The 22,579-nt window shown below is 38.7% G+C and overlaps 1 protein-coding gene and 1 long non-coding RNA gene across 2 annotated transcripts; both read right to left on the minus strand.

Moving 5' to 3' along the window:
* Window positions 1-1,815: 1,815 nt before the first annotated feature.
* Window positions 1,816-14,777, minus strand: LOC125249116 (integrin alpha-E-like). Its single transcript, XM_048161319.1, has 9 exons — window positions 12,615-14,777; window positions 12,307-12,409; window positions 11,283-11,362; window positions 11,062-11,132; window positions 5,324-5,429; window positions 5,158-5,238; window positions 4,999-5,064; window positions 2,716-2,837; window positions 1,816-2,127 (listed from the first exon to the last, which is right to left on the minus strand). Exons 1-9 carry the CDS (start codon window positions 12,640-12,642, stop codon window positions 1,972-1,974), a joined length of 813 nt encoding a protein of 270 aa, XP_048017276.1. The 5' UTR covers window positions 12,643-14,777; the 3' UTR covers window positions 1,816-1,971.
* On the minus strand, window positions 3,410-4,820 carry LOC125249117. Its single transcript, XR_007180502.1, has 3 exons — window positions 4,739-4,820; window positions 4,480-4,633; window positions 3,410-4,379 (listed from the first exon to the last, which is right to left on the minus strand). It is a non-coding gene; the product is annotated as an uncharacterized LOC125249117 (long non-coding RNA).
* Window positions 14,778-22,579: the final 7,802 nt, after the last annotated feature.

The following is a 22,579-nucleotide window of genomic DNA, read 5'->3' on the forward strand; positions in this document are numbered from 1 at the left end:
CACAGTGCAAAAACCACTTCCAAGTGGTTTGCTGACCATGATATTACTGTGTTTTATTGGCCAGCCAACATGCCTGACCCCTGAATCTATGGGATATTTTAAGAGAAAGATGAGAAACAGTCGATCCAACAATATACAGATGATCTGAAGGCTCAATAGTGCCTCAGCAGTGCCACAGGCTGATCACTTCCATGCCACACTTCACTGATGCTGTAATTTGTGCTAGAGCAAGTCATTTGCTGTAATATGTGCTGCCGACCAAGTATTGAGTGTACAAATGAACATACTTTAAAGAACTTGAACTTTTCTGTTTTGCAAATTCCATTTTTTGATTGATCTTAGGAAATATTCTAATATTTTGAGATACTGGATTTTGGACTTTCATGAGCTGTACGCTCTAATCATCAAAATTAAAAAATTAAAAACTTTTGAAATGTTTTACTTTACATGTAGGGAATATAGAATATATGAAAGTTTCATTTTTAAAAATAATTTACAATAAAAAAACTGAACTTTTTCACGATATTCTAATTATATGACCAGCACCTGTGCATGTTTCTATTTGGATTTAGAAAAAAAAAAATCTGTATTTCTTTTAAAAAAATCTTACCATCCTACATAATGTTGTACTACAAACAATGTTCATATTGAAGGCTGTTAAAACAAAAACAGTGAATGTAACCATGTAGTCTGTTATATATGTGTAAATAAAGGAAAATTACATTACAATCTAAAAGTAAAAATAATGCTTTTTAAAGCAGAAGTTAAATTCAATAAACTAAAAATGAAAATAAAAACAAAAACAAAAGCACAGACTAATTAGCTATATTAGCCAATTTTGATTACCCCATTACAATAGTCACTTTATTAGCCTACTGCTATATTTAAAAATACACTTACTTGAAGGTTTAAAATTCTGCATATGTCACATATGTTGTTCAACAACAAACAATTTAGCAAAATGTATATTTTAGTCAGAATTATGCCCGGCTCTCGCTCATGGAAATCTATGAAGTTTCATATGAGATTCACTAGCAGAAGGCTCGTCCATTCCAGACAGCAAAATGGAAATATTATGTTTAAAATGTTATACTCAATATTTACTTCTTTTTCACTGAACTGTTATCTAAAAGCAATATCACTCACAAATTTGTGATGTTGCACTGAATATCAGCAAGGCTTAATTTCACAACAGCTGTATTAGGATGTATTTACAGCATATCTAAACAGATTTTAACATGAAAACTATGCATAAATGGGCTTTCTCTATTAAATAGTGTGATGTTAGATGAAAACTTTCTTACCTATAATCCAAATTAAATTTTGTTCCAGTGAGGACAAAATGTCATTTAATCCAGCATAACTGGAAACACTGAAATACTTGTCAGGATCTGCTATGTCCTTCATCTCTTTTATTGCTTCAGGTTTAGACAGAAGATCTTCACCAACCTAAACATAGCATGACGTTATTGCAAGTGTACTGGTTTAATGACTTATTTTGTTAAACACTAAAAATAGTGAACTATACAATAACAAACTATGAGTAATATAGCTGATAAGAGTGTTTTATTGGACTCAAACTGGTGAAACAATAGATATATCTACAAGGACAAATAAAAAAGATGCTTGCAGCTTTAATGTGCAATTGTAATTCTAACAGATAATGTGGCTTTTAAAAAAAGTGCTTTATTATCTAATTACACTGAAATAAGCAGTAAACAGGACACTCAATTGAAAGCGAATGACATCTTTCATTTGTGGCATGTTCAAAACATCAGTAAGACTCATTGGGTCTCCCAAAATCTTCCCGTCAGACAATACAATTATAATTTTTTTTGAGTTTTTTTTGGATCCATTCTCAGGGATGAAAACATTTGTGCTGCAAACAACCAATGAAACCATTGAGACCCTGACAATAACATTAATACCAACAAAAGTGATGTCTAGTATTTCACATCATAATTTGTAAACTCACAGGACATGATGGATGGCAGAGGCAGTGTTGGTGAGATTGAAAATTTGCTGTATTTTCTTGACCTTTTGCAAGGCTCTGGCACGATCCTTATTTTCTAGAAGTGAGAGCTCTGTCCTGATGCTACTGCCGTATTGCACTATTGCAAAGTTACACTGAAGAGAGAGGGATTTTTTTTTTTTTTTTTTTTAGATAAAATACCTTTTACATTGTACTTAAAGGATTGGTTCACTTTAAAATGAAAATTACCCCAAGCTTTACTCACCCTCAAGCCATCCTAAGTGTATATGACTTTCTTCTTTCTGATGAACACAATCAGAGATATATTAATAAATATCCTGATGCATCCAAGCTTTGTAATGGCAGTGAATGGGAAACAACTAGTATGAAGCTGAAGAATGTGTATCTATCCATCATAAACATACTCCACATGGCTCCGGGGGGTTAATAAAGGCCTTCTGAAGTGAAGCGATGCATTTGTGTGGAGTATGTTTATGATGGATGGATGCACTTTTTGAGCTTCAAACTCGTTTCCTGTTCACTGCCATTATAAAGCTTGGACGCGTCAGGAAATTTATTAATATAACTCCATTGTGTTCATCAGAAAGAAGAAAGTCATACACCTAGGATGGCTTGAGGGTGAGTAAAGCTAGTAAAGAGGTAATTTTCATTTAAAGTGAACGGACCCTTTAAACATAACAGCTATAAAGATGTGTCAAAAAAATCCTTTAGTGTATACTTGCATTGAAACATGCTTTCCAAACATTTAACATAAAATTGTAGATGAAATCTTTGGCTCTCTGAAAGTCATCTGGTTGAATGCTATCAGAGCCATCCAGCACAAAAGCAATCTCTGCCCCAGCATCTAAAAAAGATGTTCTGAAATATCAGTATAGAAATGACAGTTTCATTTAAGACATTGTTCTGTGTATCTGTAGTATGAGACCATCAGCATGTGTAGTGTGGAGATGCAATGCTTGAATCTGCTTTGGCTTCATTTGGAACAATTTTTGCTGATGGAGCAAAAATATATAAAGTAACCGACAATAATATTTTGTTTAAAATGTTATACTCAAAATTTACTTTTTATTCACTGAACTGTTATATAAAAGAAACATCACTCAAAATTTGTGATATTGCATTGAATATCAGCAAGGCTTAATTTCACAACAACTGTATTAGCATGCATTTACAGCATATCTAAACAGATTTTAGCATGAAAACTATGCACAAAACTGCATTTCTCTATTATATAGTGTAATGTTAGATGAAAACCTTCTTACCTATAATCCCAATTAAACTTTGTTCCATTGAGCACAGAATTTGGTCGTCTAATCCGGCAAAACTGGAAACACTGAAATACTTATCAGGATCTGCTATGTCATTCATCTCTTTTATTGCTCTAGGATTAGACAGAACACCTTCACCAACCTAAAGATAACATGTTGTTATTGCAAGTGTACTGGTTTTATGATTTATTTTGTTAAATAAACCCTAAAAATCATTAACTATACAATAACAAACTATGAGTAATTTAGCTGATATGAGTGTTTTATTGGACTCAAACTGGTGAAACTATAGAAGTATCAACAAGGACAAATTAAAAATAAAACTGCAAGCAGCATTTACGGGGCCAAGCACAAAGAAGGCACAACAAGTAACGCCAGCATGGCTGGGAGCATCAGACCAACTGCAACAGTGAGAAAGTAAAGACCTATTAATAACTTTTTGCCAGCATGGACTGAAGATGATCTGATTTGATTTTCATGAAAATCAAACGAAGTGTCTAGGACGAGTTTGAAAAATTAAGTTTTTCACAAAATTCAACATGGCGGACAAATTGTCATGATGCAAATGAGAGAGAGGAGAAAACTTCGTTTCTAGCCCTTAACGGTTCAAAAGTTATTAGCATAAACATGAGTAAAACTTTGGACAGGTGGTGGCGCTAGAGGGATTGTGTTAGAGACTCCAAATTTTCTATGGACACAGTTGATACTGGCCTCTATCGGTGTGCCAAATTTCACAACTTTCCCACATACGGTTCTATGGGCTGCCATAGACTTCCAGAGCGGAAACGGAACAATAATAAAAAGAAGAACGCCAACGGATACAACAGGTGCTTACGAACCTTCGGTGCTTGGCCCCTTATAAACTGCAGTAATGTGCGATTGTAATTTTAACAGATAATGTGGCTTTTAAAAAAAGTGCTTTATTATCTAAAATGATACTGAAATAAGCAGTAAACAGGACACTCACCCCTATTGAATAACGAATGACATCTTTCATTTGTGCCATGTTCAAAACATCAGTAAGTCTCATTCGGTCCGTACTCACCCCGTCAGACAATACAATTATTACTTTTTTTGAGTTATTTTTTGATCCATTCTCAGGTATGAAAACATCTGTGCTGTAAACAACCAATGAAACCAGTGAGACCCTGACATTAACATTAATACCAACAAAAGTGATACATGTCTAGTATTTCACATCATAATTTGTAAACTCACAGGACATGACGGATGGCCGAGGCAGTGTTTGTCATTGAGCGATCATTTGCTGTATTTTCTTGACCTTTTCCAAGATTCTGACGCGATCCTTATTTTCTAGAAGGGAAAGCTCTGTCCTGATCTGATTGCTGTATTGCACTATAGCAAAGTTACACTGAAGAGAGAGGGATTTCTACTTAATCAAATCTATCTTTTAAATTGTATTAAAAAACAAGATAGCTATAAATGTCTGTCATAAAATCCTTTAGTGTATACTTACATTGAAACATGCTTTCCAAACACTGAGCATGACTTTGTAGATGAAATCTTTGGCTCTCTGAAAGTCAGGTGAATAAATGCTACCAGATCCATCCAGCACAAAAGCAATCTCTGCCCCAGCATCTAAAAAAGATGTTCTGAAATATCAGTATAGAAATGATGGTTTCATTTAAGATATTGTTCTGTGTATCCATAATATGATACCATCAGCATTACATAATAAATAGGAATCCTGATTTAAGGCTAAACATGGACTAGTACCGTCATCATCCTCAGCTGTTTTGGTTTCACTGTCTGGATGGGTGTCTCTTCTCATCCTCAGTTTACCTAGTAGATATTGATAGAAATGTAAATGATCAGATATCAGATTCTTTGAATGAGTCACACTCAAGGCAACAAATTATTTTCAGATAAGCTCACCTTGGTCGATCCTTCCACCTCGATAATTGTTGTTGTTGTTGTTGTTGTTACTGGTGTTTTTTTTCTCCATTTGATTTAAAACTGTAAGTAAAGGGATTTGGAAAGTCAGGGGTAGGATTTCATCTGTTTAAATTGTAAGTATCGTTATCAAATCATCCAAACATACCTAATTTAGCAGGATTCAGTTTGCCTTTCCCAATGGGATTCATCAGTTGGCAATTTCCATTCAGATCCTCAGTTACTGACTCCTTCATGTGAACTTGATTACACATCTCGAAAAAAAAAAATCCACAAATCTAAATATCTCTATTGTATCTTTCACTAAAGTCATTCGTCTTCGGCCATCATTTCATTCTAACTGAATAAACGGATATTAATGTCCTCTGTTAAAAATAATTTGTGGTAAATTTTTAACTACTCACTGACATGGAACAGAAGATTGCAAACACAGGTAAATATCGAAACATTTATTGAAACACCAGGGATGAAACAAGGCGAGTAACTTTGCGGCAGATCAATGTGGTGATACTGGCAGAGAAGTGACCAGTTCTTTCTGTTGCAGGATGGTGAATAGAGATGTGAATGGCAAACCGGATGACTGGAGGATGCGCTGATACTGAAGAAGAAGGAAGCAGTGTTGCCAACTGCTTTCAGTTGAAAGTAGCTAAAACTGGTCTCTAGATGACATCATACTGGCAAGTCCACTGATCATTACTAATATAAATATAGATCAGTGGGCGAGTCACGGAGTCTAGATAAGGTTGTTAAAGAAGTTAATAGATTTGTCGCTAGGCTTTTGAAAAAGTCTCAAAAGGGGTGAGGAAGCTGCTAAATCTAAGTGACAAAATCGCTAAATTGGGCAGCACTGGAAGGAAGACTGGACAGTTCGAGACAGGAATTGTACAGGCACGTTTCAACAGGTGAGTAGTCAGGTAAGTGTACAATGTCGAAACCGACGAGACCAGACAAAGGTGAACTCAGCGTGCGTGGGTATATATAGTGACAGTGATGATGATTGAATGCAGGTGGTGTTGATCAGTAGTCAGGTAATTGGGAGTGTGTGTAGGAATCTGGTGCATTTAAGGTGCATTCCTTGTAATTCCTGTAGTTACGAGATTCTAGCTTGTAAAAAGCGTTCACGTCCTCGTAGAGCTCGTAATTGTAAGCTTGTAAGCTGGGAGTTTTCTGAAAGCTCCCAGATGTACCACATGGCCGCTGTACTACCTGACTGCTGTAGATTCATAGACGTTGATAGTGGTGCCATGGAAACGCATAATTCACAATCCGAGGACGTGAACAGCTCCGAATACAACGTCACGTGGTAAATACGAGGTGGTGTGAACGCAACATTACATCCATCCTCATAATGCAATAAGGCCTATAATAGGATTTTGGCAATATTGCGATTAAACTTTCTAAACTAAACTTCGATCAAACGAATGCGATTAAGCTCATAATAGTAGTTTTGGTGGCCTGAAAACGCAAACTTTTGAAAATGGGTTTCAAAAGTGCAAGTTTTTGAAAATGATACCGTTGTCATCTTTGTGTAAACTGCAAAAATGCAAATCTATGAAAACGGTGATGGCATGCACATGTATTACATGCTTAGTCTATCCACCTTATTTGTCAACGCAGAATTAAAGTCCCATCTGTGGTGGAAATTGAGTTTTTAATGTTGTTTATATGTCTATGGGGTGTTTTAAATATGCTTTAACACAAACCATGTGCAAATTCATAGTATTTTCTCTTTAAAACTGCAAACATTGCAACACCGGCGCACAGCAGCCGCCCTGCATTTCCGCCATTTTGTGGTGAAAGCGAGTCGGCAGTCCTCTTTCTATGGCAATATCAGCTGCTTTGTTAAAAAAAAAAAAAAAAAAAAAAGTACATTAAAGCTAAAATCCAACCTGAATGATGACAACACAGAATAAAATACTATCATTAGTGATCATCAAATCCTTTTAACAGTTTATTTTACACACTTTGTGTTTAATCTTCCACATTTTCACAAAACCTTTGCTCTCTAGAAACCTAGTCAGTTTGGGTTAAAATTCTTTAAAGATCTAGTATTAGCATTATAAACACTGAATTAATACCCACAAATGAAATTAAAATAAGAACATGCATCAGAAAAATTGGGAATGTTGGACAATAAATATATGAATATAACAGCTTGATTTTGCAGTTTTGTCTAATGTCTGTTAAAGCAAAAGTGTCCAAATGTGGGAATTATGGGATAACGGACACAGCAATGCATCATGTATTATAAGATCATTATGTTTGTAGTGTGATCCATTACAAAGTACAATATATTTCAATTCAGACCTAGATACTATTAGCCTACTATTACTCCACTAAGTCTGAAATAGCCTATATTGTTCGATGATATTAAATTTATTAATTTGCTATTAATAAATGTGTAAAGTTGCATAAAATGGAAATACTCAATAAAGTAGGTCAACTACGTTACTTCAGATGGATGAATGGTTGGATTCCACAACAGATAAAATAAAATATATATAAAGACAATACAACATTTACTGTAGGAGCCATACAATTTACCGGTGACTTAATTTAAAAAAAAAATGCGTATAGATGTGAAGGATTCTATGGTCCAGTTAGTATTTTCACCCCATAATGGCGGCCGCGCTACCGGAGCGCCATCTAGTGGCTGTTACCCCAAAAATATCAGAGTGTCGCCTCTTGGGTTCTAAGCTCTTTGGCTTGGGTTCTATACTCTTTGTACACACGTGCATGCTAGGGGTGTGCACAAATAGTCGAATGTTCGAATATTCGTTCTGTAATTAATATTCGAAAAATAAAATTACTATTCGAATTTTAGCTATGTTGCTTTGCTGGCCGTAAATGCAGTGAATCCATGATAAATCCTAAGCACTAAAACTCGCAGTTAAAACTAAATGCATCGGGTGGCGCTGTGGAGCGTGTGTCACTAGTCACTAGTGTGTCCCTCGGGTCGGCGGTTACGCCGGCGTGACCACCTCAGTTTTTTTCTTACCAGTGTGAAAGAGACTCCAAATACTCCGTCAGTGTTGCACATACAATTAAGAGCTATACACCATTTTAATCTGTGGAATATCTTCTTTTATTTGTGTACACTCAGAGTAAAACACAAAATGTTGTGCTTTTTGTAAAATAAACGGAAAACAAACATGATGCGTGATCTCTCGTCTCCCTCTGAACGAAGTCCAATCTGATAGTTCTCAGAAAATGAACTGTAACTTAGTGAATACTAATCACAAAAAAATGAGACTTCTGTCTAAAAAAACGTTGAAATATCAGGTTTTAAATCGTGTAAGTCAAATAATTGAAAACAAACATTCTGTGTTTATGTAATCTGTATGAAAAGAGAGCCATGTCAGAAGTCCATGATTCAGCTCATTATCCGCTAATGCGGCCACGCCCACGGAGCCAGCGCTATTCAGACGCAAATTCAGTCAATACTATGCATACATCGTCTCAATCGTGTATTTATTGTCTTGAAAAGTGTTTATCTGGATGTTATAGCGATCTCTGGCCTCTGTTAGTTCCTGGTGAGTCACATGGTTCTTCTTCTTTAGATGAATTTGTGGACTAAAGGTTTACAGAGCGCCCTCCGGCTGCAAGTATGAATTGAAAACAGTATCCAGCGCTCACAGTGATGACAATAAATATTGAATAAATATTAGCCTACTCCTCTGTATAGAAAAATGAGAATCCATCAATATTTCTCCAAATGTGCATGCTTTTAAGATAAAAGGCTATATGAAATGCCATAGAGGTAGCATAATTATTCAGACACTTTGCATCACAGAAATACATTATATTTTAAAGTATATAATAGAATACCATTATTTTAAATTGTAATAATATTTCGCAGTATTGCTGTTTTTTCTGTATGTTTGATTTACACCATGATTGCTTGAGACATGATCAACAGAGGGTTTTTTCACAGCCTACCTGACTGAAAGAGCTCATTATTATGCAAGTCATTTCAGGTCATTATTATGCGATTCTTTTGTCTTCTCAGGTGAGAATCAGCCATTATTCATGATTATTCACGCCTCCACGCATACTGTGTTTCTTGACAAAAAGTGTCTTACAAAATTTAAATCTCTCTATTGTTTTATATGAAAGAGTAGTCAGCATAATTTTTACATAATTCTGAAGCAAAAACTCTAGTCTACAACCTCCAATACCCAGAAGTCTTGTGAACACAGATTTAATATATATGTTTTGGCTTTATTTCAGTGACTTAAGTTTTTTAGTTTTTTCAATAACCACGCATAAATGTTATTCCTTCAAAAACACAAACATGTACATACATGTTCCTCACATATTATTGTAGCCTAGTTTGTGCTGAATACAGTATAATGACACTTTTGTCATTTATATGTTTATGAACAACTGAAAAAAGCACAAATGTCAGGGCATGTCAAAACTTCTCCAGGGCCCCGAAAATCCTCAGACCCCTGAGGGTTAACAAGTTTATTTTATTTGAAAGTCACATAATATTGTCGTCTGCCTCGCAAAGTTTGGAATTACTTAGATGAAAATGATCTAACAAAATGGAATTACTTTTGATCAAATTAATTAATGAAACCGAGTTACACCATAAGTAGAAAGCACATGAAATCTAAACACCTGTCGAATGAGGAAAGACAGCTGTCCATCACTGCATTCACGACAGGTAAGCGCAACTGTAAGTTATCCCCGAGTGAGCCAAGATGATAACTTAACTGATAGCAAAATGATGTTGAGACATATGTTTCCTTTAAGTTTCATCGAGGGAGACATATTTACGAACAGAAAACAAAGTGCTACTGTTAGAAACTTAGCTTAGCACAGTTATATAGGCTATTATTATCTTTGTGTCTCTGCAACGTCTGTCAGCACGGCTCGTTTTCTGACCCGAGCATGTGGATATTATTGTTTTTCTCAACATGAACATGTGAAACAATATAAACACGATAACCATATACTGACTCGAGTGTATTATGTACGTTTTGTACAATAACAGGTGCTGTCTGCTTTATTAGTATTTTTCCCGCTCGCGCTGCTTGAGATTAAATGCTTTTGTTCTTAATATTTTCTGTTTACACATATTCTTTAATGCTTTGAACTAAAAGAAAACCTTAACATATAATATGCTTGTTGTGTATATTGCCTAATCGTAAGCTTGTTCAGTTTTGTAAATGGTTACAAAATATTGATGAATAAAATAATAACGTCTTTCTCGTTTAAAATTCGAATATTCGTTTTTTACGAGCCCAAATATTCGAATGCAATATTTTGGAAAAATGCCCATCCCTAGTGCATGCCTTCACTGTTTTCACAGATTCCGCGTTTTTACAGTTTACACGGACATGACAACGGCATCCTTTTCAAAAACTCTCATTTTGAAACCTGTTTTCAAAAGTTTGCATTTTTTAGGCCACCAAAACGCTGTTGTTGTGTAAATGAATGGCCAAAACGCATAAAAAGTTTTCCGTTTTTAGATGAAAAAATGGTGACGTGGAAACAGCCCCTCAGAATATATCATTGTTTTATTTTAAAAACATGTTTTCACTACAGTGTTGGAGGGAAGAGCGCAGTGCAGTCACAGTTTTGACTGATGTTTATGACTGATAGTCACAAGCTTCATCCTGAACAATTTCCCCTAATGTCCCAATTCAACTGAACTGACATATTTCTATCTGTCAGGGGGAAACCACTCTCTGCGGTTTTACTCTGAAAATGTTGCGAAAGACAAAAATCCTTTTGAGGTCTGATTATGAACAGTTTATTTCTCATTTGGTATATCTTTCAATAGCTAAACCTTCTGTGAAATCTGTGTTCTGTTCTGTTCTGTTCTGTGTTGATAACAGAATTGCTGATCATATTTGACATCCCTGTTTTTATACATACCACAAGGCGCTCCTCTTCTGACATCAGGCTAGAAGCTACAGATGCAGGTCTCAGGCCTTTTGGTTTTTCATCTTTAAAAGATATATTCATATAATAAGAGTTTTACAATGAAAGTAATTCTGTAAATCAGTGATGACATTATTATGAAATGAACAAAGTTAACTTTGCATTTTAAAATTAGCTTTATTATGAAAAGATACTAAAGACAAAGACATACTTACCGTTAAAATTTACTTTGACGCATTCATCCTCTGGAGTGCAGCTGAAACATTTTCCATTTGTTGGGGAAGGAACAAAAACTCTAGAACAGACAAAGTAACACTTTTTGATTTTCTCAGTTTGTGTAAATTCACTTGGGGTTCAGAGTTTTCATTTTTCCCACATTAATTTCACACATGTCCAGTACAATTATGTGGTTTTGTTTCATTAATACAGTGTATACTTTTTTCTTGATTTCCCCCGAAAGACTGGAAGTGAAATTTGACAACATGCTCCATAGGTGGGGCACACTGTAACATGACCATACAACAGACTAAAATATTTTGTCAATAAAATACAATTATTAACTTTTTCATATATTATATAATGGCATTTTTTTTAATAATTAAAAATAAAGTACTTTTTGTGTTTGACAAACACACAGCAAAACACAGCTATACAGCTTTGTCAAAACATAATAATAATTAATCATTTCTGAACATTGACTCTCAAACTTTATTCACCCTTTTATCATGGTTTATCAATAGAATTCATAAAAGTATAGAATAGAATAGAATAGAATAGAATAGAATAGAATAGTTCCCATAGGGGCACATTGTAACACAGTGTTACAACATGCCCCACCTGCGCAACTGCTTTAAACCCAGTTCGTGGTTAAATCAGCATTGAAAACTACATCAACTGTTAAATAAAAGATATAAGATTAAAATAATATCAGATTTGTCTCATTTTAAATAAACACAAAAAATAGAGATGAAAAATTAACTTAAGTAAGAAATTTACTTTTGCTATAGTTAAATAAATGTTCAGTGATATCTTCCAAATATTTTTTAATTTTGCCGCAATTTTTTTCTCGATATAATGTTGATATGGCAATTAGTAAATACACTAAGTTTCGTCATGCTGGCATGTGTGGAAAGTTTTAAACCATGTGTTACAACTAGCCCTGTGTTACTTTGTGCCCCGCTCTCCCCTATATATATATATATATATATATATGTTAGTAAAATGTCATAAATGACTAACCGATCTTTTGATTGAATAACGGTTTGCCCAAAGAGTGGATCATCCTTGGTGAAATGCTTCACTGGAGATATTTGATTGTTGAACCCGGTCACACTGCATATGACTGTAACATACAAAATATACAACAATTCAGATTGCAGAATTTTCTTGCATAGGTACACAGTAATGAGATTATGTTACATTGTTTCTACTTTTGCCCAGACGTTTTCAGATTCAAATAAATAAGTGTTTAAAACATGCCCAAACAGAAATAAATGTTTTAAATAATTATTATAAACATTCATTTTCAACCGTAAATAAATACATACCAATCAAAAATAGAAGTCCGTTGTACATCTTGTGAACTTGATCAATTCCACGCTTTAAAAAAACACATCGGCACTGAGACAGAAAGCAGCTGGTTGTGGTGTTGAAGGTAGAACTGAACACATGCCTCTATCAAACCCTCCTCCTCCACACACTTCAGACACAGCATTTACTCTATAGCAGGGGTGTCAAACTCATTTTAGGTTGTACGGGCCGAATTTTTTTTTTAAACCTTAGTGAGCTGACAGTTACATTAATACAGGGTTTCTACAGGTTTCATCAAATCTAATTTAATGCTTTTTAATGCCTTTTTAATGGCAATTTTTTATTTTTTTAATGCCATATATATATGCCGCTAAATGTCGATAGATGACGACATACGGCAATTAGAAACTTCATCATGTCATTGTTGCATTCGCATTCTGCCAAGTGTCAGCCCTTTACATTTGTTTGCTTCTCTGCTGCTACACTTTTGCTCACTTAATATATTTTAAGCCAAACTCCCAATAAAATTGTTTCATCTATATATTTTGTCTTGTACGAGCAAAACAGTAGTTTGTCCGGAATTTTTTTTTTTGTTTTTGGTAGAAACAAATTTGTTCTGAAGCAATATCCTTTCAGAATATTGCAGCTTTGACGTATGTAAATCTGCATATTTTTGATTGATTACAACTGCATTAAATAATGTTATGGAATTTTTTAAAATATTTTTTGAAAATACAAATAAGAAATGTTAGAGGGGAAATTATATTTTAAAAATGAAACTAAACCACCACTAGGTGGCGTCAAGTAACCATCTTAATAAGTGAGTGTCACTGATTCATTCATTCAAATGATTCATTCCAATGGCTGATTCATTCAAGAATGAATGGGTCATTTAATCTTTGACTCAACCGATTCGTTCAAAACGCTGAATCAGTAATGAAAACAAGGCTGAGAGTTGCGCTTTGGTAGTACTGCTGTGAACTTTGTTTGAAACGATTTTTGGTGCTAAAATAGAACAAAAACAGTCAATGTTCCTTCTAAAATGTAAGTGGCTTAATATTAATTATTTGTTAACTGAACTGTTGTATGAAATCAGTGTCACATTTTTAATCGTGATGGTAGCCTATTTAGCAAAACAGGTCGTGTGATATTACTTACCAGTAAACTCCACATTTTGAATTTTTACTGCAGTATGTTTAACCAAGTTTCTTTTTGTGTGCTTTGCTCATGTTTCCATTTCTCCTCGAGATGCTGCGCGAGCCTCAACAGCGCAACACTGTTATCGTCAGTACATTATACAGCCTATTATTATCCACTATGGATCGCCACTAACACTAAATGAAATAAAATATTTCATACTCCCGTTTTGGTGATTACCAAGTTTGTTTTGTTTGTTTGTTTGTTTGTTTTTTTTGGTATTGACTTTTTAATAAGGTCCTTGTCCGGTCGGGAGAGTAAAGTTCGAGCCCTGACGTGTTAAACCAGCACTAAAATCCTGATTTATAGCCTAATCGAGATGTTGTCTGACAAAATCACCATACACATAAAATAGACATTTGCAGTGATTTTAGCTATATGTACACGTAAAATGATCACTCAGGTTAGAAGCAATAGTAGGCCTATCTATTTTATTTGTTCTCTGACTGAGCGCACATCCTCAATGCTGAACCAGAAAGGCGGAACGAATTCCTGCGCCTGCGGCAGAAAAGCAATCTCGTGCTCGTGCGGTTGTACCAGGGGGTCTCGGACGCTAGATCAGGTTAACAAGTCGCTGTATTTGTCACAACACGCTTTCTTAGGAAAAAAAGTCGCAAAAGGGGCCTGAAAAGTCGCTAAGTTGGCAACACTGATGCAGCCTTCTGTCTACAGTTCCCAGCCCGCCGCTGTCTAAACCGGCGTTATGGCAATTTCGCACCGGCCGGAGGCAATTACCAAACTGGTTCCGTGTGCGTATCACACCAATGTACATATTTTGCAACAGCAAATCATTAATTATTTAGGCTTTATTCAAAATAAACTGGTAGTTTTTTTTCAAAACTATCTAAAAAATGTAATGCCTGTATAAATGAAATTTAATGCTTTTCAATGCCATTCAAGGCCTTGATTTTCACAAAATCCATTTAATGACTTTTAATGCTTTTCAATGCCCCGCGGATACCCTGTAATATTAACCATACAAACTAAACATTAATTTGCAAGAAAAAAAAAATCATGGCTATTTGAAAATATGTTTTAAGCATTTGGTATACAGGCACCACTGCATTTTGAGCATGAGCAGTTGTTTTTGATTTAAATAAGATTGTATAATTTCAAGATTTACAGAAAAAACAGTGTAACAGGGACGACAGAATAAGAGGTTAGTGTATTTTACCCAATAGAGGTTAAATAAGGCCTAGGTTCGGCTCTGGGAGGATTTAAATGAGAAGTTTGGGCCAAATTTAAATTCAAGCAATTAACAGCCGGCAAATTTATTACAAAAACTCAAAAAAACTTTGAGTGAACAATTCTTCACAATGTACATGAAATCACAATTGTCCAGTTTCCACTCAACAAGAATGTGAAGTCAAGGAAAAAAATAAAATAAAACAAAACAAAGTCTCAATAGTCCTTCTAGATCCCTTGTATGTATGTGTGTGTGTGTAAAATACTCAAATGTCCATTGTGTATAAAGGCCTTTTTGTGTTTTCTACCCGGGTAGTGTGTATGTGCTTAGCTCTCAGTTCGGATCCGTGTTGAATCACGATGATTCTTTTGAATCGTAGATCAGGGTCTGGCTCGCCGTTCAAAGGTAAATCACTCAATCAGAATCAGCATGCAAAAAAACCAATCAGAGTTCTCGTAAAAGAAAAACCAGTAATCAAAAGCATTGACCGTTTTTTTTCCACAGTAACAGGATGAATTAGTAACCTCGTGCGTGCATGTTCAGCTAGCTTCTTCGTCTGAATTTAATATAAATCGACTCTCAACATGCTGCGGAGTTAACCACCCTCTAGTGGTTAATCACAGTACTGCACCAAAGATACCGGTTTCTTTTTGTAGTATACAGATCAAAAGTAGCTAAAAATAGATTTACTGTAGAACAAAAATAAGTAAAATAAAAAAATATGAATGTACAATTCAAAGGGGTTACATCTCCTCCCCTCCTGAACCTGCAAGCGTATCTGCATGCAGTGTACCTATAAAATCACTGATCTATCAGGGGTCAGTACCCTAACCTCAGGGAGATCATCTGACTGAAGGGCTTGTGTAAAGGCTTTGTTTAAACCACTTAACAGGGACTGCATAACTAACACTAAGGGATTTCCTAATGATGTGTAAGTTAGCCTATCAGATGGCTCCCTGATTCTGGTAGAGCGTCTGGACTCTGGCTCAGGTATTTCCTGCACAGGGGTATTTCCATTTCTTTCAACATTTTCCTCAATCAGTATTTCACTGTCATCGTCCTCTTTCCTCATTCCATCTCTTTTTCCTTCAACAGGTTCCATCCTATTCGTGATTGAATCCTCAGTACACTCATCATCGTTGACATCAACGGCCTCGGAATCCAGTTCCTTGACAGGTGAGTTCCCCACATTCTCTCCCAGGATGTCCTCAGGTAAGTTTGTTTCTCCCTTTTCAGATAAAGCTACTTCTTCTTCTGCATTTCTCTTATCCAATTGCACATGCTCAAATTCAACGTCAAGACTTTCCACAGCTCCAGAAGGTTCAAATGGTTGTGCATTTGGACTCAGTGTTGTCCCACAGGAACTTCCTTCCACCTCTTTTATGTAGGGCACGTCCTTGACAATCGTTATGGTAGGATATGTCTTATCCTGCATTATTTGGGGGAAGTAGAAATCTGATTCTCCATCAGTATCGTATGCTTGTTCATCATCATCTTCCTCTGGAACTATCAACAGTTCCCTAGAGCTAGCCGTTTTTTCCTTTCTCTCTATCTTGTTGCCTTCATCACTGGAATAGGTGGGGGTTAAGAAACCACAGGGCAAGAGTAAATCTCGATGGAGGGTTCTTTCAGGTCCGTCAGTGGTAAGGGACTTTATGACATAAACTGGAGAATCAGCTATTTGCTTGACTACTTGGTAGATGGTCTTGCTCCATCGGTCAGCTATCTTGTGCTTGCCTCTTATGCCAACATTCTTGACGAGAACACGGTCTCCAGCTTGTAAAGTGGATTCTCTCACCTTCAGGTCATATCGTTGCTTGTTGCGAAGAGCTGTCTTCTTACTGTATTCAATAGCAATTTTGTAGCTTTCTTGCAGGCTCTCTTGAAGCTTTTTGACATAATCGGCATGACTAACTCTCTTTTTCCCTTCAGGCTTGATACCAAAGGCTACATCTATGGGAAGGCTTGGCTGTCTCCCGAACATTAGCTGATAAGGAGAAAACCCGGTGGTGTCATTTTTCGTACAGTTATAGGCATGTACCAGAGGCTGCACAAAATCACGCCATTTGATCTTGTCTTCTTCTTGAAGAGTTCCGAGCATTTGGAGAAGAGTTCGGTTAAACCGCTCCACGGGATTTCCACGTGGATGGTAAGGGGAAGTCCTAGTCTTCTTTATACCCAGTAAAAGACAAAGGTCTTTGATCACAGCAGATTCGAAATCTCGACCCTGATCACTGTGCAGGCGTTCTGGTATGCCATAATGAATGAAGAAGTTACTCCAAAGTGCTTTAGCAACTGTCCTTGCTTTTTGATCAGCTGTTGGAATGGCTACAGCATACTTAGTAAAATGATCAGTGATCACCAAAATGTTCTTAGTACCTTTACCATCTGGCTCAAGAGAAAGAAAGTCCATGCAGACTAGTTCTAAAGGTCGACTGGTCTCGATGTTAACAAGGGGAGATGTTTTTTCCGCTTTTGCCTTCCTTCTTATACACCTCTCACAGGTACTGACCTTGGTCTCGACATCCAATGACATCCTTGGCCAATAGAAACGTGTACGAACTAAATCCAAAGTCCGCTCCACTCCCATATGACCTACTGAGTCATGTAAAGCTTCTAAGACAATTGCCTTATACTTCTGCGGTAGAACTAACTGATAGAAGGGCTCTCCTCTATTCATTCGCTTCCTGTAAAGGACTCCATCAAGAACTACAAGTTGGTGAATCAGTCGAAGCATAAGTTGGACTTCTCTGGTTTCTTGCTGTCTGACACAGTAAGAAAGACGTTTTCCAGTGTTCAAGAGGTGAGTCACTCTGCTTATGACAGGATCATTTGCTTGCTCCGCAGCCCAATCATGTTGCGACATCCTGGGAAGGGTGCTGGAACCAGGAAGAAAATCAGCTTGGGAGAATTCAACTGGGATGGCGTTAGCATCAATGGCAAGACATTCCAGAGCAGCAGGTAAACTGGAATCTTTGGCTGCCACAGCGCTTCTGTACAGTTGATGCTTTTGACAAATGGCTCGCACTGCTTCCTCAGGAAAAGAAATTCTATTTTCTTCATCCAGAAACCGGGAGATGAACTGACTAATGCGGTCATCTTCAACCTGGGAACTGTTATCAGTGTCTACCTGATCATGTGGTCGCCTGGAGAGACCATCAGCATCTTGATTTTTCTTCCCAGCTCTGTATTGGATGCTGAAGTTGAAAGTAGACAGGGCCGCAAGCCACCGGTGTCCTGCAGCGTCAAGCTTGGCAGATGTTAATATATATGTGAGGGGGTTATTATCAGTCATGATGGTGAACTCAGCCCCATACAGATAGTCATAAAACTTATCCGTCACTGCCCACTTTAAGGCTAAAAATTCCAGCTTGTGGGTGGGATAACGTTTTTCACAGTTTGACAATCCTCTGCTGGCAAATGAAATCACCCTCATGTGACCATCTTGTTCCTGGTACAAGGCAGCGCCAAGACCATGGAGACTAGCATCGGTATGTAAGATGTACGGCAGTTTTGGATTCGCAAATCCCAACACCGGGGCTGTGGTCAACTTCTGAATTAGTGCCTGGAATGCGGTGTCACACTCAGGCGTCCATCTACCACTAAAAGGTTTCTTGAAATCAGAATTGGAGACAGGCTTAAAACCCTTTGCATTCCTTCGAGGTGGACAATAGCCAACTGTTAGTGCATTTAATGGTTTGGCAATTTTGAAGTAGTCTCTTACGAACCTCCTATAATACCCAGTGAAACCCAAAAAGGACTTCAGCTCACTGATATTTGTCGGCTTTGGCCAGGTGGTGAGTGCAGAGATTTTCTCAGGGTCTGTTTCTACGCCTTTCTCCGAAACAATATGTCCCAGATAATTCACAGATTTCATGAAAAAGTGGCATTTGCTTGGAGATAGTTTTAGACCAAACTCTTTCAGCTGGTTCAGGACTTTCTTTGGAGCTGCACTTAGCTCCAAGCGAGGCATGGACAGACACTTCCTTGGTGCTACTCTAGACCTGGCCAAGACAAAGGTTACAGTGACCTGTCCTTGATCTGTTGTACGCAAGACATGAAGCTCATGGGTAACAGAAGTGTTGTCAATGGAGGCCGAGGTGTATGTTCGAGGGAACTGCAACTGAAGGAGAGTCGGGAGTTCTCCTACCCAGGCAAGCCACTTTTCTCTCAAATGCAGAGGTTCAATGGGGTCGTCCCAACCAAGCTTGTGCTTCCAGAGGTCTTGGATAAGAACCTTGGCCCTGGTAGTGAATGGGATGATGAACCCCAAAGGATCATACTGACTCGCCAAGATCCTATACATGTTCCTCATTGTAGGTGCAGCGGTCTCCGTAGAGCGTAAATTATAGCCCAGGGTGTCAGTGATACAATTCCACCGCAGACCAAGAGTGAGTTCTTGGAGGTCAGTGCTGCTTTGTGCTAACCAGCGCTCGCTATTAGTAGACTTAGCATCTGTGGGAAGGTGTTGGATCACAGATGGTACATTGCTTGCCCATTGCCTGATCTCAAAGCCTCCATCGGAGAGCAGCTGGCGCAGTCCATCCACTGTTGCTTTGGCTTCATCTGCAGTTGGTGTGCTGTGAAGGCAGTTATCTACATAGAATGAATGCCCTACTATGTCAACTAGGTCAGCCATGTCATCTTTGTGTCCTTGGGCATGGTGTTGGAGGGCAAAGATGGCACAACATGGGCTGCATGTAGTGCCAAACGGAAGTACCTGCCATTCATATATATCAGGTTCCACCTCTCTGCACATATCCCTCCAAAGGAAGCGCAGCACTGGCTTGTCTTTGGGCAGCAAGCGTACCTGGTGGAACATACCTTTGATGTCCCCGCTGATAGCAACAGTGTGTTGGCGGAATCTCAGGAGGACACCCAGTAAGGAAGGTCCCAATGTCGGCCCAGGCAGCAGCTGATCATTTAAGGACTGTCCCTGATGTTTAAAGGAACAGTTAAAGACAATCCTGTCCTTACCATTGTGATGCACCATATGGTGCGGGATGTACCAGGATTCTTCACTTTTGCTGGCCTCCTCTGGAGTTATCTTAGCCACATAACCTGCCACCTCCAACTTCTTGATCTCAGTACAGTAGGCTTTAGCCCTCTCAGGATCCCGTGCCAGCCTGCGTTCAGTGCTACGCAAACTAGGAAGCACAGTCTCTTTGTCTGCATGGAGTAAACTCACTGGTGTTCGCCTTAGCAATGGTGTAGCGTAACGTTGAACACCGTCCACATTCACTCGGATTGTGGCATTTTGCAGCAGGGTATAAGCCTCCCTATCCTGTTTGGACCTGGTAACCGTTTTCTCGTTGTAGGGGAGAGTATCGACTTGCCAGAGCCTTTCTACATGGTGGATAAGATCATCACGGGTTGGAACTGACATGATGTGAAGACACTGTTGATTCCCTCGAGAAGGTTGCATTGGACTCATAGGGCCCTGGAGAGACCATCCGAGTTGCGTGCAGACAGCAATAGGTCCCCCTATTGGGCCTTTGCGTATGGGCTGGATTGGTGTCAGGAGGTGAGGATTATCTGACCCGATAAGGAGTAATGGCTTTACTCTGTCCACAGGAGGCAGCGGTAGATCCTTCAGGTGTCGATAGGCATTCTGGAGGGCAGTCACTGGGTAGTTGTGCTCCGCTAGACACAGACCGTTTGCAGTGAATGCGTTGCGTATAGTGAACTTCGTCATGGGTTTGGATACTGAGGACACCTCAAAAGATATCGATGACCCTTCAAGTTCAGTGTGACACTGTTGAATCGTCTGTAGGGGAAGCAATTCAGGAGCACCTGTTAACTTGAGCTGCTGCACTACTGGCTGAAGCACTAGTGTTCTCTCTGACCCGTCATCAAGTACTGCATGGGTTTCCATAGTGTGACAACCATTGTGAAGGAGGACTTTGACCACTTTCAACATGACCTTTGGAGAACGGTTAGGTCTGTCAAGGTAAATCCTGGTAGGTGGCAAGCTTACCATGAGTACAGCCCTAGAAGTGTCATTAATGGACTCATGTAGAACTGTAAGATGCAGTTCTTTACAGACCTTACATGGGCGTTTGAGGTTGCAGGTCTCTACTGCATGTGTCCGACCACATCTCCAACAGCGTTTTCCCTCTTTAATCCAGGTGACGATTTGAGCAGTGGTTAATTTCTTGAATTGGTCACAGGAGTTGAGGTAGTGGTCCCTGTTGTCACAATGGGGACAATATGGCTTTGGCTTTGAGCTGGGTTTTGAGTCTGCAGATTTAGGGGACATGGTGATGCTCTCATTGGCCATGAGAACAGGTGTTGGTCTCTCCTTTGGACGAGTGAATGTCGTAGCTTTACTATAGAGCTTGGATGAGTCACTCTGGAACAAGGTTGCAGCTCGGCTGGAGATTCGTTTCGCTTGAGACTTGATCTCTAACCAGGTGGCCAGATCAGGAAGTGTATAGGTCTTATCAGTACCCATCTGTAGAATACCCCTGCTTAGGCAGTATTCAACAAAGCCATCACGATAAGCAGATGGTAGCTTACTTAGCAGACGATCCACATGAGAGCCACACATGAGCTCATAACCATTCTGGCCCTCAAGCGTCCTTAGCATGCCCACCAATGATTGAACGGATAATGCAAAGGAGTCAAAAGCATTAGCATCACCCATTTTGACTGGTGGAGTGCTCATGATGGCACCCAACTCTGACTGAACAAGCTGTCTTGGCTGGCCATACTTGTCTTGAAGAGCCTGCAGTGCAGCTGAATAAGGACACGGATGGTACATATAGGCTTTAGCCAGCTGCTGAGCACTAGGGAGTTTTAAATGGCTTAGCAAGACATGATATTTGTACTGTTCACTGAGATGGTTGTGATTGCTCAACAGATTGTCCAGTGCCAACTTTAACAAGGCAAAGTCACTCTCCTTACCACTGTCGAACACCGGCAACTTGGGTTGTGGGATGCCATAGGCTGATGCAAACAGTAGCTCTGTACCAGGGTATGCTGGATGACCATCCTGCGGAAAGGGCAAGAATGAAGGTGGTTGAGCATGGCTAGGGACAGTAGATGGAATGGCTGAAGCCTGATAGCTGGTAAATGGAGGCTGCAGAAGACGTGAGTGTGTTGTCACAGGTGGAAGTGCTGTCTGCAGTACTGCATGTAGCCTTGTATGTGGCGGCAATGTTGCTGTGGTAGGTTGCTGTGGCACAGACGGCGTGCTTGTACTCAAGGGATGTGCAGCAGTGGACATGACTGTGGCTCCTGAGTGAGATTGGGGTACCACAGTAGATGTTGATAACACAGTGTGAGCTGGTGCAGTTATATGGGTAGTCTGAGATGCATTAGAGACTGGTGTTGCTGCTTGTGGTAACAGGTGGAGTGCTGCAGGTGGTGCACTCCCAGATTCAGCTGTTAACTGCAGTGGTCTAAGTGATGGCTGAGACACCCAAGAGTCATCAGGAATAATCTGTTCAGCTTGACAAATCTGTATGGTTGAGGTCACAGCTGGTGACTGAGTAGAGGGCCGCTGGATAGCGCATGATGGTTGAGGTGGGCTCATGGCTGGACTACTATGTATGAGCTGAGGCGGAGGCGAAAGGCTGTCGGGTGAGCCAGGAGGCA

The sequence above is a fragment of the Megalobrama amblycephala genome, linkage group LG16 (genome assembly GCF_018812025.1).
Source record: "Megalobrama amblycephala isolate DHTTF-2021 linkage group LG16, ASM1881202v1, whole genome shotgun sequence".
NCBI classification, from domain to species: Eukaryota; Metazoa; Chordata; class Actinopteri; order Cypriniformes; family Xenocyprididae; genus Megalobrama; species Megalobrama amblycephala.

Excerpts from the sequence above, each read along its gene's own strand:
- LOC125249116 (XM_048161319.1), bottom strand. The coding sequence starts at position 12,642 with ATGTACAACGGACTTCTATTTTTGATTG. Across the intron at positions 11,363-12,306 it reads GTTATTCAATCAAAAGATCG|AGTTTTTGTTCCTTCCCCAA; the intron begins GTTAGTCATTTA and ends TGTCTGTTCTAG. Across the intron at positions 5,239-5,323 it reads ACTGAATCCTGCTAAATTAG|TTTTAAATCAAATGGAGAAA; the intron begins GTATGTTTGGAT and ends CTTTACTTACAG.